We start from the raw sequence: 17,256 nt of genomic DNA on the forward strand, positions 1-17,256 counted from the left end.
CCCAAAGTAGTTTGTAATCCCTCTCCAAATCGCTTCCAAACACTTCTATTCATTTAGTAACTTTGCTACCCAGATTTTAGGAATTATATTTTTGTTTTGGTTATCAAATTTAGGAGATTTAAGAGTGGGATTTTTATATAATGACAGAATACCTGTCTTGTCATTAAATAATAGTTGGTATTTATATAACATATGAATTTTACAAAGTATTTTTCCCACAATAAGCTTGAGTAGTATTACTCCATTATACAGATTAGGAAACTGAAGCTCAGAAAGGTTGAGAGGAATTTTCATTTAGTTAATTTAACAGTTAATCTAGCTCATGTTTTGGCTATGTTCTGAAATCAGATTTGTATTTCTGAAGACAGCTGGATTAATTTACATTTCTAAAAATCCATGATAGTTACTATCTAACTACTTAATTTCCTTTTTTTTTTTTTTTTTTGGGGGGGGGGGAAGGGGAAGAAACTTTGTATCTTCTTGAATATAGCAGGCCTTAGATAAATAAAAGATAATTGTATCCCAAAAGCTTAGCACAGTGCAGCTTGCTTCATTCCTTCCTTCTTCATTCATTCAACAAATCTGCCACTTTGGCTTTTTCTTTCACTGACTCTTCTCTTTTTCATACTCTAACCTTCAAAGCAAAACAAACTATTCCCCCAGTTAGCATGCTCAAGCAACCTCAAGTTTCATATTCAAGGTAGAAATGAACAGATTTCTTCTTGTGTGTGATGATCTTGTCATTGGAAAAGTAGACAGACAGGAACATGATGGAGAAAAGATCTTCTTTGGGAGCTAGACCTTTATCAACTTCCCCAGTCACAGGAGAAATTTCCCACATGGGAATATTACTTAACATTTTCAAGAAGTCAAGTCATGGAATTCCAGGCATAAACAAATATCCTCAAGTCTAAGAAACTCACAGGGCAAGAGAGGAAAGGCTATGAATCCTAGAATTCAGATTTGAAAGGTGCCTTAGAGACCAACCTCCTCCTCATACAGATAGGGAAACTAAATCAAAGAAGGGTTAAGCAATTTTCCAAAATTAGTGAGAGGCAATAATAAGGATTCATAATTGGGTCCCAACTCCAAATCCAGGGCTGATTCTAGTAAGCTCCCAGAAATCAGAGGAACACTTTCAATTTTTTAAAATAATTTTTTAAAATTTTTTTAAAATAATAATAATAAAAATAAAATATTTAAAATAAGTTCACCTATACATATTTTTAATATCAGAAAATTCCATCATCCATCACATGTAAGTATTTAGTTCTCAGTGTGATTTTAATCCCAGTGTGTCAGGGTCCTTATCCATATAACAAAAATGTGGAACTAGACAGAATTAGATGATTTTTAGGCTCCCCTCCTGTTTTGACATTCAGTGATTCTGGAAGGTTGCATGGGATCTAATGGACCCAAAAGACACATAATTTCTGCAAACCATATAATGGTAGGATTGTTGATGCAATATTTATAAGTAGTGGATTAACAGGTAAGAAATAAAAGTCTAAAATAAGCATCTGATGCTTAGCTTGCCATTTCTGCAGATTTGCCATTAGATGGGTCTATACCAACAACAAAAAATAAAAACTAAAGAAAAACTAGTCAAAGCAAGGACTGCCACAGGAAACTAAAAAGAATACAGTAGAAAACTCATTAGACAGAAAAACTCCCCCCACTCATTTGATAACATGGGCTGTTTTCCTCTTCTATAAAAATGGGAGTTGAACTGAATTATTTCTAAGGTCTCTTCTGTATTTTACATTCAAAGAATCACAAGCTCATGGGCTTGGGGGGAGGGGGGAGCGAGCTTAGTCCAGCCCAAACATAAGCAAGAATAGCCTTCACAGCATACCTGACAAAAGGTCCTGGAGTTTCTGCTCAAGTTTTTCCTCCTCAAGAGAGAGAACAAGCCTCCTCTTGCAGTCTTTTTTATTTTTAGATAGCCTCTAATTATCAGAAAGTTTTTTCCCTAAACTGAAATCGGTCTTCTTGAAATTCCTTTTATCTCTTGTTTCTAGTTTTATTTTCTGAAATCAAGCAAAACAAATATAATCCATGTGTCTTCTACATTTTAGCCTTTCAAACCCTGAAGATAATTATCACATTCTCCCTAAATCTTGTCTTTTCCAGGCTAAGCTGTCTGCAGTACTCCCTAATGTATCCAATTCTGGCCTGGGAATTAGTGGGGACCCTGGTAGTTTCCAAGTTTCCCATGGACTAGTTACAGATGAGAAGATGAAAGAAGAGAAGGGAATAAAAATATAGGTTGTACTCGGACTATCTAAAGGTGAAAAGGTGGGGGAAAGATGAGGAAAATCCCTTTATTTATCCACATAAACTTTAAGCCAAGATAAATTAAGAAGATACTTAGTTTTGATGTTAGCATAAATGAGGCCAGATTCATTTCCCAGTCATTAGAATGAAGCTATAAAGGAAGTGATTTATGAAACAGCTCAGGTGTCCCTGCCTATCATCTCATAGGCACACCAAGACTGCAAAGAAAAACTGCAAAACAGCTGCCAAGAACAAACACTACTGGGGACAACTTCCAAGCCCCAAGAGGGAGAGAGTAAAGGCAAATCAGCAAACACCCCAGGCTAGCCAATTCATCAATCACTTCAGCAAAACTCATAAGAACACAAACAAGAATACAGTGAGGATACTGAGACTCCCATACCCATCTCCATGACAGAAACCCAGCCATATCCTTAGACCAAAGGAACAAGCTTTTATTATAGAATGATCAGAACATAAAAACAGCCCATCCAAATGGGAAATTGGGCCAAGGCCACAGTAGTCACGAAGCTGATGGCAGTTGCAAAGCAAGGTTACTACCCCCTGGCCTGTCTTCCTGAAAGATGAGGGAAAAGCTCCAATTTCTCCATCTTTTACCCCCAAAATAGGTCAAGAGCAACAAGGCTCATCTTAAGACCATTTTTACATGGGTGAGGGGGAAGAGGATCTTGTGTGTGTGTGTGTGTGTGTGTGTGTGTGTATGTATGCACACGTGCACGCATGCTCTCGAGCATGTGTGTGCTGGTGGAGGGAATGCAAAGCCCCACAGAAGCCACAGTTGTAAGTTCAGAGGAAGACAAGAAGCCTGGCCTTTCTGTTCTGAGTTCCAGGGATCAAGAGCTGGGGTGAACCACCTTCATCTCCTGTGGAGTCACCTGGCAACACCAATCACTCTGCAGCTCCCCAAACACTAACGGATCCCAGCCACAGGCACCTGCTGCTGTTTTCGAATCTTGTTGAAGAGTTCCATATATTGGGCCATGGTGTCAGCAGGACCGTATACCCCGTCGTGTCTATTCCCAAATACTGCTGGTGCCCCTGGATTGTGGCTGCCCAGGAAACTCTGCAGGAACTCCAAAAGCAGATTCCAGCAGTCACTAGCCACCACACAAGGGCCATACTCCACCTAGGGGCCAAAAGGACATGTGATTGAGAATAATTTGATTCAATCAAGTACCTAATACATACAAGCCCTAAGATCATGGGATTAGAGCTAAAAGGGACCTTTAATATCATCTAGCCCAATTCTCCATGTAATGGGAAGGAAAGACAGACTCAGAATTGAATGGACTTGCCCACAATTATAGAGATGAGACATGAATCCATGAAGCCAGTTCTGAACTGACTACATTCATCAGTTCCCTCTATTGCTAGGGATACAAGCAAGATATGACACTGATAGTCCTCTTAAACAATTTATCACTTAACAGCTGGGAAAAGACAAAAGCAACTAATTATAGTAAGCATGAGGAAATAAATGCAAAGGATCAAAAAATCCCTAGTTTTTCATTTCTTCTTATCCTTTGGCTACCTTCCTGTTACTTATAATCATCCCAGATCTTCCTCTTCCTTTAAAAAAAAAAAACAGGGCAGCTAGATAGTGCAGTGGGTAGAGCACCAGCCCTGAAGTCAGGAGGACCTGAGTTCAAATCTGGTCTCAGATACTTAACACTTCTGGCTGTGTGACCCTGGGCAAGTCACTTAACCCCAATTGTCTCAGGAAAAAAAAAAAAAAAAACTGTACCATGTACCAACCAATCAAGCACCTCTCCCTTCTCTTCACAACCACCTCTTAGAAAAAGGTATTTGATCTCAAGTCCTCTCCTCTCACTTTTTAATCATTTGCAATCTGGCTTTCACTTTTTAACTCAAACAGGTTTTTTAAAAAGTTAACAATTACAAACTCTGATGGCCTTATTTCAATCCTCATCGCTTTATACTTTTCTGAAGTAATTAACATCATTAACTCCTCTTCTCTGTGGTACTTTCCTCTCTGGGTTTTTGTGATATTGCTTTCTCCTACCTGTCTGAGTATTTCTCAGTCTACCTCAAAAGGGTCTGTTCTTGGGAAGGCTTTTTATTCAATGTCTGACTAATAAGTGACTACATCACCTCCCAAGGGTTCTATGATCATTTTAACTGAACTCTTCCCTAATCTATATACTCAACTTAGTCTCTGTTTTAAGTTCCACTCTTCCACTACCACTTGCCTACTGGATACCTCCAAAAAAATTCACATAGGCATCGAAAACTCAAGCATCTAAAAGAGTATTCATTATTTTTCCCCTAAAACCTGTTCTCTTCCTAAGTCCCCTGTTTCCCTCAAGTATAATAGCATCCTGCCAGCTACTCAGGTTTACAATCAGGAGGCCATCCTTGATACTTCTTCCCTTACTTCTCAAACCCAATCAGCTGTCAAGGTCTTATTTTCTCTCTCTAAAATATATCTCATATCCAATTCTGTCTTATACCATTCACAGCAACCATCTCACTTCAGGCTATCACCCATTACCTGAATTATTAAAAGCAATTCCTACCTATTTTGGGTTCCTATTCCTATTCCTTCTTTGGATCCTAGCCTTGTCTCTCCCCTCTCCATACCATCAGAACTGCCATTCATTAAAGCACTTGGCACAGTACCTGATATACAGGAGGTACTACATAAATTCCCTTCTGTTCTCCATTTATAAAGCAGAGATCTCAGCATCTCCTTGTCCTGCTCAAGAATATTCCAGTAGCCTTGCTTTGCCACTAGGACAAAATATAAACTCATCAAGCACTAGCCTAACTTTTTGAAGAGTGCTAAGCATTATCTCCTTCAAGTACTTTACATCCCAACTAAAGCAGCTGTTTGTTGTTCCCTATATACAACATTCCATCTTCTATCTATACTCAGAGTTTGCAAAGGCTGTCCCATGCCTGACATGTGTTTCTTCCTTCCTCCAATTTAAATAATCTCCAGCTTTCTTCTAAGTTCAGTTTAAGTTCCACTTCCAGCAGGAAGCCTAGCTTGATCCTCTTTGTTGCTGAAGCCCTCCAGAAATTACTTTATATATATCTTGTAGTTAATAATAATTGTTGTAACAGAGCTAGCATTTATATATATGTGAAAACTGGTAAAGTGCTATGCAAATATTAATTATTCTTTTTATGCTCATTATAACCTGGGAGGGGAGGTGCTATTATCCTCATTTTACAAATGAAGAAACTGAGGTTGAGAAAAGTTAAGAGACTTGCCCAGGGTCATACAACTTGTGCCTGATGAAGAATCCGAACTCTTGGGGTTTCTTGACTAACAAGTTCAGGATTTTATCCACTATGCCTCAAGTTAATTTTCATTGTACATATTACTTGAGAGCAGGAATTACTTCATTTTTTGTATTTGTATTCCAATAAATAAGGTACTGCCTTGCACAATGTAGGTATTTAACAAATATCTGTTCAAGGACTGGCTGGATGAATGAATAAAAATAAATAGAAAATCAGATAAAGTGTTACGAGAAATAAGAGAAGGAAGAGAATAAGCTGAATTCAATGGAAAGACTTCATGGAGGAAGTAGTACCTAAATTAGATTTATGAGAAAGGAGAACTCAACAGAAAGCTTGAGACTTAGAAAGGTAGGCTGAGGCCAGACTTTAGACAGTTCTACATACTAGAATTAGGAGCTGATACTTTATGGAGCAGCAAAGGGAGATCATTCAAAGTTTTTGAAAAGAGATATTTATGCTCATTATAGGAAGGTTACTCAAGGAAAACTCATATGTCTCCTGGCATCTTCCCAAAGCATCAAATACAATATTAAATAAACATTAGGCATTCAGCAAATATTTTTGGAAAGATTGACAATTATAGTTTAGGCATCTTCTAACCCATACAAACCTCCTCCCTGCTTCTCTGATAATTCTACAACAGGACTTTTTCCCTGGATAATTAGTCCTCCATATTTACCATGAGGACCAAAAGACAAGGCTGAATTTCCAGCGGCATGATCTAAGAAGTAGATTGGCTACTAATGCAGAGAGTGAAAATTCCTGTGATACTTAGAACAATGACAAACGCAAAAGAAGCAATGGGGTTAACATAAAAGCCACAGCACACACAAGTAGTAGTTGTGAATCTCATTTTCTCAGGCAAAAACACCACTCCCAAATTACACCAAAATTCCACCTACATGTGGACTCTTTCTCAAGTAGAAAATATTCAGTAGTAGTAGTAGCAGCCTAAAGTTTGACCACTATGCTTAGATGAGATGGACTGAAGAGATGTTGAGGTAATTAAGGAGTCTGAGATCCTTAAAGAGAAAGTATTTGAAGAACAAAAAGGTGGAGAAGACTACAAATGAGGTCTTGAACTTACTGAGAAGCAAGAGTGATATAGAGAGTTCAGGCTATAGCAACAACAAGGATCTTAAGAGATTAGAAAGCTTTAAAGGAAGAGGTGAAGTTGTTAAGTGAAGGTAAAAGAAAAAGGGGCTAGAAATGCAGATTATGTCAATAAAAAATAGTATAAAAGGAGAAAGAGATAATCAAGAACAATACCAAGGAATATGACTTTCTAGAGAAAACTATGTTTTCAGTGAGCAACAGAAAACAGAAAGGGAGAGGAAGAAATGCAGGATGAGGGAAGTTTGTAAGCATACCTGGCTTAATGAAGGTTACTTATAAAAGTCATGAATCAAATTGTATTGATATAAATAATACTCCTTTTTAAAAAAGAAAAAAATCTTGAAAATTTTATTCATTTTTATAAATGATTAAATCCTAACCATCTTTCAAAGCCTCACTCACATGACACCTTATCCACTACAATTGACCTGTGTGACCATGAATAAGATATTTCTCTTCTCTATTCCTATTTCCTCATATGTTAGCTGAAGATATCATTCTACTGCAGAGCAATCTGTAAACCTTAAAAGTGCTACAGAAATGTGAGCTACATATAGCTCTCCCCCAGATCCCTATTAATAGCACTGTTTTTTTCACCTAACATATTTATAATGTATTTATTAAAGCTGTCTGTATTGCTGTCTTCTCCCCTTTCTGGATTGTGAGCTCCATGGGAATGGTGGCAATTTTTATCTAAAATGTGTATTTGACTTAGCTTCTTACACAAAATACTTCTTAATATTTGTTAAAACATTTGAAAGACATCACAATCTGGATTAAATGCAATTATCAATTTTGTTTCATGGTATCTTGCCTAAACAGATTTCTCTCTTCCTCTCAAAGGAAAGGTGGGAAAAAAAGGTTAAGAATGCTATATTCTACTTGAGAAGTTATTGCTTTATCAGTTAGTTTTCCTCAACTGTTTAAAAAAAAAATCCAGGATTTTTTGGATGCCAACAGGAGGGTAAAGTTAACAAAACTTTTTTTTTTAAGAGTTTGCTAATCAGATGGACAAACAAGAATGTTCTGAACACAGTAATGGCTTAATAAATATATGTTAATATGTAAATTTATGACACATAGATTGATTTTTATCAGCCCAAATGTTGTCACTACATTCCCCTTCCTTACCACTTCAATAAGCTGTCACTGATCTCTAAGGGTTAGGAGACAGCAAAAAAGATTTAAAAAGTAAATACAATCCCATTCTACAACCTCAACTTGGCATACTAGAAGGAAAAAGCTTAGAACCTAGGCATATCATTTCTGAAAGATTGCCTATCACTATCCTAGAGGATGTCAAAGACAAATAGGGATATCAGCTAGGGATATAGAAGTAATGATCAAGGACCTCTCTTCTTCAAATTTTCTCAGTCCTCTCCCACTCCTACCAGCACCCTCAGCACTAATATATACACTTTCTACACAACAATTCTTAACTACCAGTTTGTACAGAGAAATAACATATTCCTAAGCATTTGCAGTATTTTTCTTCATGTGTCAAATGTAAAGAATAATAATACCTACCTCACAAAGCTATGAGGATCAAATTGAATATTATGTATAGTATTACATAAATCATTAATTACCATCATCATTGGCTAGTACAAATTCTTATTACCTTCCCAAATCTGCTATCTCCTTCCATTCCTCAGCTAACTAATCTTTCTCAGACCTAATGGGAACAAGGTTAATAGTTGGTGAAGTACAGCTTCATTTTCCACATTTATGGGTAATAGAGAAGAAAAGGCATGTCCTCGAACTATGGTTTCATATATAGAGAGAACTATGAATGTGAAAATGTAAAACTGGGGATAATATAGACCAATAATTTGTCTGATGAGCAATCCTTAGGTTTCGTAACTAGCATTTGTCAGATGGTAGAATCTGAACCAGGTCTGTCTTGATTTCAAGGGCATGGTTCTCTATTCTACCTCCCTCTCTTCCATATAATTCCTTTCCCTAGGATATCCAGCATTCCTAAGAATTACTGCCTCTTAAGCAAATAAAAATAGGTAGCTAGAAAATCATGGGATTAGAACTAAAAAGGACCTTTAATATCATCTAGCCTAATTCTCCATGTAACGGGAAGGACACACAAGTAGAAAGGTGGATGTAATTAAGAACACAAGAGTTCCAGTGTCCCTTCTACTACTTATACATTGTATGTATGATCTTAGCAAAGTTATTTTCCTTTTAGGGGCTTGATTTTCCTCATCTATAAAAGGAGGAGTTTAAACTAAATATTGTCTAAAATTATTTGCAGCTCAAACATTCTAAGCTTACTATTTATTCTCGCGTGCAAGATTTAGTAGTTTTCCAAAATTTTTGTGGGATATCCCCTCCAAGTTTTCCCTAATCCCATTTTCCCAAAGACTCACCTCCACAGAGATGCCTCTAGCGCTGGGTCCCATGGTGACAGTGCCCACTTTAACCAGGAAGTCACAGTACTGGTATCGAGTGCCACGGGTCTCAATCTTGTTGGCCTTGGCATTTTGGAAAAAGCCCTTGAGCTTCACCATGAGCACGTCAAAGTTTGCGTCGGCAATGAGGCAGGGGCCATTCTCAAAGAGGGCAAAGCAGCTTAGAGGGTATTCTGAGTTGTGCATCACATACATCAGCTTCCCAGCCTGGCCTACAAAGAAGTAAAGGCCAAATTCATTACCAAATCCAAAACAATGTAGAATTCAGGGTATAAGATGAGAAAGTTGAACTAGAGAAGACCTTGGGGTCCTTTCCAAGGGAAAAGTTTAGTGATGTTGGGAGAAGGAAGCCCACTGCTGATAATCTAGGCATTTACCCAGCAGTAGCACGTCAAACCTGTAGTATTTGCCAGGAAAGGGATGAAAGGATGGAAAGATCAAGAAGCAATAACAATTTTAGCCCTAAATACTGCCCAGAAATGCCCAGCCAGCTTTTTGTAAAGAACCTAGACTAACATATGTCCCAATGGGATCTGTCATCATCTTTCATGGGAAGTGTCTTCACAAGTGAGAAGCAAAAAATTTAGATGCGAAGATACAAGACAACACTTCTGAGTTCTCAAACCAGTTCAGTCACATCATCCTAACCAGTCTGAGCCCCTTCATCTACACAGAAGGGTACAGTGGGACATAACAAAAGGAATGGCAAAATTAAATGAAATCCACCCCCAATGGCTCTCTATAACTGGACCTCAAACCATATCAGTATAAATATAAGTCATATCTCTTCCCAAAATCTTAGGACCAAAAGGATAAACAACAACAACAACAACAACAACAACAACAACAACAACAAAAAAAAAAAAAAAAACATGATCATAGCTGTAGAATTAGAAAGGACCTCAGAGATCATTTAGTTTAATTCTCTCATTTAACAGAGAAGAAAACTGAGGCTAGGGAGATTATAAGAAGCCCAAGAGCACACAGGTTTAAGCATCAAGTTGGGATGTGAAGTCAAGACCCCAAAGTTGATGTTCTTTCTACTTTCCTATTACTTCCTTTGAGGTACATAAAACTTAAATGCAGATTATAATGTAAGTCTTAGTTAATTTTCAGTATATGTCAATAATAGCAGAGACAAAGCTCCAACAAGTTCAAAATAGGGTCTAAGGAACAGACCAGTTGATTTGGTGCAGAGGCTCAAGCCTCCCATTGCTACCCCAAATGAGGCCCCAGGAAATTGATTTTTTCACTCTGATGATCTATATGTAGACAGTAAAAAGAAAAAAAAGAAAGAAAAGATCAAATCACAAAGAGTAATGAAAGATGTCTGGCCAGAGATGGATTTTGCCCAATAAACAGTAATTAACAATATGTTTGCCAAAACCAATGCAACCAAGGTAAACAGAAAATTGGGAAACAGTTTTTGCAGTCAGTTTGATAAAGGCTTCATTTCAGAAATATATAGGTAACTCAGTCAAATTTATAAGGACACAAGTCATTCCTCAATTGATAAGTGGTCAAAGGATATAAATAGGCAGATTTCAGATGAAGAAATTAAAACTATCTATAGTCATATAAAACACTATCAAGCAGACAAAGGATCTGCAGTTTTATAGCCCTTTGGGTTCCATATTGCTCTTGTGAATGGTTGGATCAGTTCACATGTCCACAGACAATACATTAGTGTTCCAATTTTTGCACATCTCCAACATTTTTCATTTTCCTTTCTATCATCTTAGCCAATTTGATAGCTTTGATGTGGTACCCTTTGATCAAGCAATACCTCTACTATGTCTATATTCAGAGAGATCATAAAAAAGGGAAAAGGATCCACATGTACAAAAATATTTATGGCAGTTCTTTTTGTGGCAACAAAGAATTAAAAATTGAGGAGATGCCCCTCAATTGGAGAAAGGCTTAACAAATTTCAGAACATAAATGTAATGGAATACTATTGTGCTATAAGCTATGAGGAGCAAGTAGATTTCAGAAAAATCTTTAAAAGATTTATGTGAATTGAGGCAGAGTGGAATAGAACACTGTACACAGGCACAGCAATATGGTATGATGACCAATTATGATAGACTTAACTATTCTCAGTAATACAATGATCCAAGACAATTCCAAAAGACTCATGATGGAAAAAGCTATCCATCTCTAGTGAAAGAACTATGGAATCTGAATACAGACTCAAGCATACTATTTTCACTTTGTTTTTGTTTTTTCTTCCTCGTGGTTTTCCCCTTATGTTCTGATTTTTCTTTCACATGATAAATATAGAAATATATTAAACATGACTGTACATGTAACCTATTCAAAATGTTTGCTGTCTTGGGGAACAGGGAAGGGAAGGGAGAAAAATTTGGAATCAAAATTTTATAAAAATGAATGTGAATCAGCAACAGCAAGATTATACAATGATCAATTCTGAAGGACATGGCTCTTGTCAATAATGAAGTGATTCAGATCAGTTCCAATGGTCTTGTGATGAAGAAACCCATCTGTACCCCGAGAGAGGACAGTGGAAACTGAATGTTGACCATAACATAGTATTTTCACTCTTTTTGTTGTTGTTTGCTTGTATTTTGTTTTCTTTCTCATTTTTTTCCTTTTTGATTTGAATTTTCTGGAGCAGCATGGTATTTGTAGAAATATGTATAGAGAAATTGCACATGTTCAACATATACTGGGGGGGAGGAGGAGGGAAGGGGAAAGGAGAGGAGATTAGAACACAGGGTTTTATAGGAGTGAATGTTGAAAATTATCCATGTATATAATTTGAAATTGAAAAGCTTTAATTTAAAAAAATTTAAGTAAATAAAAATTATAGAAAAAAATTAATGTGATTTTAAATCACATGTAAAAAATACAGGTAATTGGAAAAAATTAAATACTATTACATAGAGAAGAAAGAATGTTTGCCAAATTTCTTGCAAATCTTATCTAAAACTAAACTAAAAAAGAAAGGAAGAGGGAGAAGACTACTAAATCAGCATAAAAAGCTACAAAGAATTAGCAGTCAAAATACTCAATTTCACAAGAGACAAAATCCAAGAAAGCAGCAAGTAGTAAAGCTCACAGCATCCCATACACACAAAAAAAATTTTATTTAAATACAATGGCCCAAAGTTTAGAGATGAAGTGGATTTAGTGATTGTAAAAAGTGGAAGCAAATTTGACCTCAAAGGTATCAGTAAGACTTGTTGAAATGAAACTCTTGGTGCTAAGTTGGAATGGGTAAAACTTATTCAAAAGAAACAAAATAGATTAGAAAACGTAAAAGAAAATGAAGAAAAGGAAAAGCATCTTCTATTAAGAAGGCATACTCATATGATAAAGTCCAAATTCAGAGAGGAAAAGTCTGAACAGATTCATCCAAGAGTGTGGGTGAAGATCAAAAGAGGAAGAAATAATAATGACTTTTAATACTGGAGTACACAAAAACCACTGGGACAGAAAGAGGAAATAAATGAAGATCTTGGGAAACATCACAAGCTTGATACAGAGGCATGCATGATATAATAGTAATATGGACTTAAAATTATCCAAGATATCTTCTAGAATTCTTTCTCTTTAATGAAAACAGCAAATGGCTAATAACTTCTTAACTTGCTTTTAGTCATAATTTTATTCCTCAAAAATGTGAAGGACATAACAAAGTGTTATGGGCCAGAACTCTGTACTTAAAACAAGGATTCTTACAAGGTGTTAAGCCAGTGAAATTGATGAGACAATGGTTATCTAGTTTAGCATGGTGATTAATAGTTCTCTAGTTCAGTACATGTACTTAGTACTTAATATAGTATGATAAAGTAATTATAATAGAGTATATAACAGCCAACAGTAACTGAGATTAGTAATAAATACAATCTTCTATCCCCCATTACTACAAAGAAAATAAGACTGATACAATACAATGTTCTCAGTTGGTTTTCTGGAGGTCTTGGGATCAGCCTTCCTTTCAGTAATCACCAGAATAGCCAAGTGTTAAAGTCCAAATTCTTTCTTGTCTCCTTGCCTGGGGCTCTGCTAGCTTTCTGGAGAGCCTTCAGACCAGCCTTGGTCTCAGTGGAGGAAGTGCAAGAGGCCAGGTGGTGTGAGATGAAGTGAATGAATCTGTTTCCTTGGCTCATAGAACTTGAGCTCTGGCCTCCTTGTCTTCTCTGGCTCTGACCCTGGCTGAGTTTGTCCCAGCTTATATGCTCTATTCTAATTACATTATCATAGGTGTGAATCTTGTAGAATAGGTGTCAATCTTGTCAAAATATATTAAGTACTAAGTATATGTACTGAACTACAGAACTATAATTCACCATGCTAAACTAGATAACTATTGTCTTTCTCAATTCCACTGAGTTATATCTTGTTAAGAATCCTTGTTTTAAGTACAGAGTTCTGGCCCATAACAACAAAGGAAAATCCTATTCTGGATTTTGTTCTCAACAAAAGGGAAGAACTGATTGCTAAAACAGAAAGGATGTATCCCGGGGAGTCAGTGATAACTTCCTCCCAGAATTTGTGATAGAGATGGAGAGGAAGTCTTCACATAGTCTGGCATACACTCTAGGGACCTGGAGATTTCAAAGGATTCAGGAAAAATATGTAAGATCCCATGGACAAAAATGCTCCAGTGGAAGTCAGCTCAAGAGGAATGGTACAGGTTCAAGAATGAAATTGTAAAGACACAAAGGGGAACAATTCCAATGACAAGAAAAAACTTCCCCATCTTATATTTGTGGAATTGACTTATTTTAAACTCAAATGTAAGACTTGACATTTACCTTTTTGAATTTTGAATTTAACTTCTTCCTAATAGTCTACCTGTGAAGATTCTTTTAGATGCTTTTACTATGTAATCCATTGAGTTAGTTATCCCTCTCAGATTTCTTTCACCTGAAAAATCTGATTATCGTACCATTTATTCCTTTACGCAAGTCATTAATAAAAAAAATGAATTAGCAAGGGATCAAACACTGATCCCTGTGACACTCCACATGATAATTGGGACAGCCTATCTAAATAGTCATTTAAGAAGTTTAGCCTCACACCCAACAAACAGGTCAAGATGACAAAAGAAGAAAAGAGTCTATGGTGGAGGAGCTTCAGAAGACCTGCATACTAATAACAATGTTGATAGAACTGTAAGTTACTCAAACAATTTCTGGAAAATAATTTAAAGTTAAGCAAAAAAGTTGTTGGCACTAAAAATGTACAGCTTAGCTTTAAAAAGAGCTTAAAAACAAAGTTTCACATACTCTAAAATAGTCACAGCAGTATTTTTTGTAATAGCAAAGAATGAGAAACAAAATAGATACTAATAGACAAATTGTGGTACATAATATCAGAATATTATACAAATAAGAAATGAGAAATACCAAGAATTGAGAGAAACATGGGAAAACTTGTCAGAACTGATAGAATAAAGAGAACTAGAAATTCATTTTCACTCAGCCCCAAATAAACAGGCAAAATATAAACAAGATTAACAATGAAAACAAAAAAACAAACAAAAAGCATGAAACTAGAGGCAGTTAGGTAGCACAATAGATAGAGCACCAGCCTGAAGTCAGGAGGACGAGTTCAAATTTGGTCTCAGACACTTAACCCTTCCTAACTGTATGACCCTAGACAGTCACTTAACCCCAATTGCCTCAGAAAAAAACAAACAAAAAACCCATGAAACTAAATACTATATAAATTATAGTGAGCAAGTTTGGCCCTTAAACATAGCTTCCTCCCCTCTTTGTATAATTAGGAGACTCTGGGCATGCACTACTTCACATAAAATGATTGGTGAGAATGCTGATTACTTTTGCTGAACTGTTTCTTTTAAAAAATTTTCTTTTACAAGGAATAGCTTGCTAAGCAAGGAGAATAGGTAAGGTTATAATTAAAAATTAAAGTAGTATTAAATAAGAGACAAAAACAAATAAGCTTTAAAAATATTTTAAATGTCTAGGTTTTGCCTCACCAGTTAGATTGTAAACATCTTTTAAAAATACTTTTTTACATATGTAATATAACACTTTTCCTCAAAACACTTTCACATCTATAATCTCATTTGATCTTCAAAATAACCCTTTAAACAGTAGCTGACAAAACAGAGATTTGTCCTAGCTCACAAAACAAGTTAATAGAAAAAGGACAACAATCTGAGGCCCTCCAACTCCTCCCTCCCAGTCTTTGGTTCTTTTTATCATTCTACTTCTTTTATATTTTAATCCAAAGCATTAGTATAGAGTTTCCCTCCCACGTCAGAAAACTAAGTATCAGGCTTCAGAAGTGGCTAAAGTGGTAGTATAGGGAGGTCCAACACAGGACATTCTTTGAGGAAAACAACATACACACACACAAGATTTCTTCTTAGTTCTCAATCCTTTCAGTGGGGGGAAAAAGCAACTTGAGTGTCAGGAGTTCAGAAATACTAATGAACAGTCTTGAGCGGAAAATTATCTGAGCCAGAAAGCAAGGTTTCAGCTGTCCTACTTACCACACACTGACCTTGGCTGCCCATGGTAGAGGCTGCTGTGTGGTAGGTCTCACAATCCACGCAGAATGTCCCCTGCTTCTCTGCCCCTAGCAGTTCCAACTTCCTGGTCAGGAGCTCCACGGTCTGCTGGACACTCTTACCCTCAGCCACAGGCATCTGAGACACACTAGAAGGGTAGTGATGAGCCTTCAGTGTCCACATAAATGTGAACAGGGTCCCTAAGCTTCTCATTCAACAAAGGAAGCTGGAAGCCCCAGGTCCCATCCCAGCCAGATTCCCATCCCTAACAGGAGATCCCACGGCTCAAATGTAGGAAACAAAATACTATAAACAGTTTGTGTGTGACTTTGGGCCCAAATGAAAACTCTTCAGAGAGTAGAAAAGAAGATAAAAGAGATCGAGGGGTCAGACTGAGAGGATGAGGGGGAAATCCCGAATTATCCCAATGCAGCAGGTATCTTTTGTTTCCTGCTTTTTACCTAATTCTCTCAGTTTCCATACACTTTCCCTAACCATGCCAGCTCCTAGAAGACTGCTGCTTGAATTGTGGAATCTACTAGAAAGCAAGTACCAACTTGAAAAGTCCCAAAAATAACTCTAGAAAGCTCTCAGGTATGGAGCCAAAATAGCTGAGAACTTATTTGATGCTTTTCCTCGGTCAAGAAGAATTTACTAAATGTTACGTGCGAGTCACTGTGCTAACCACTGGAGACAAAAGGAAACATAGGGTTGACAAAGACCCTTCAGCTCCAGATGTGGAAAGCCAGCACAGTCCGCATTTTCTCCTTCTCCCTCTTCAGTATGCTGAGTCTTCCAAAGCCTGGTCCAATATCGTTCAGAAGCACCATCCTTCCTTTCCCTATCAGTGTCGGAGATAGATAATGCTCTCTCCTGTAATCCGGGGAAGACGGTCATCGAGGTCTGCTCAGGCACGAGAGTTAAATTCAGTGCCTGTCCCAGCCCATCCAGCTCCATTGCTGTGTAACTGGCAGAAGGCCAGGGCAGGGAAGAAGAAAGGCTGAAAGCCGACAGCTTAGTGAGGGCCAAAGCTACCCCCTCCCCCTCCCATCCTTCACCTTCCCATTAAAAAGGAATTAGATTTAACGTCTCCCAGCAGCTGTAAAATCCATAACTTTTTTTTAATCTACAAAACCCACTCGCAAACGCAGCCCTCACCCCCACCCTACCGCCTGCGGCGCCAACTCTCCCCCACCCCCCGCCCGGGGGGGGGAGGGGCTGAGAGCTAGTAGAGGGAAGTGCCCTCCACACTCCCAAACCCGGGCATCTCACACCATCAAGGTCTGGGGGAAATGGGAGGGGTCGGGAGGTGGCCTATGCGAGGACGCTACGCCTTCTCAGTCCTCCTCTGCGGTCCAAAAGAACTTGCGACTTCTCCCTATCCAAAGGAACCTTCCCCCTCCACGTGGACCACTCGCGTCCCTACCATGTCACCCCCATGCTGCCGGGCCACACGGGAGTGTGTGTTCGAGAAATCCGACGCTGCGGCCTCGCCTCTCCCTCTGCTTTCCCCGCAAGAAGACCCACTTCCAGGCCTACACGGGATGAACGGAAGAGTTAGGGGAGAGAAGGGGGTGGGGTAAAGGAGGAAAGAAAGGAATCGGGAAGTGATGCATTAAATCGGGACCCAGAAGTGAC

The 17,256-nt window shown here is 37.8% G+C and overlaps 1 protein-coding gene across 2 annotated transcripts; it reads right to left on the reverse strand.

Annotated features, from left to right (window-relative positions):
* Positions 1 to 422: 422 nt before the first annotated feature.
* MED20 (mediator complex subunit 20) lies at positions 423 to 17,199 on the reverse strand. 2 transcript variants are annotated; one of them, XM_051996960.1, is made up of 4 exons: positions 17,045 to 17,199; positions 15,612 to 15,766; positions 9,066 to 9,319; positions 423 to 3,424 (listed from the first exon to the last, which is right to left on the reverse strand). In XM_051996960.1, exons 1-4 carry the CDS (start codon positions 17,056 to 17,058, stop codon positions 3,209 to 3,211), a joined length of 639 nt encoding a protein of 212 aa, XP_051852920.1. In that variant the 5' UTR covers positions 17,059 to 17,199; the 3' UTR covers positions 423 to 3,208. The 2 variants fall into 2 exon arrangements, with proteins under 2 accessions (XP_051852920.1, XP_051852921.1); XM_051996961.1 differs by lacking the exon at positions 17,045 to 17,199 and having other exon boundaries at positions 15,601 to 15,698.
* Positions 17,200 to 17,256: the final 57 nt, after the last annotated feature.

This window comes from Antechinus flavipes, chromosome 4, assembly GCF_016432865.1.
Source record: "Antechinus flavipes isolate AdamAnt ecotype Samford, QLD, Australia chromosome 4, AdamAnt_v2, whole genome shotgun sequence".
Lineage (NCBI taxonomy): Eukaryota > Metazoa > Chordata > Mammalia > Dasyuromorphia > Dasyuridae > Antechinus > Antechinus flavipes.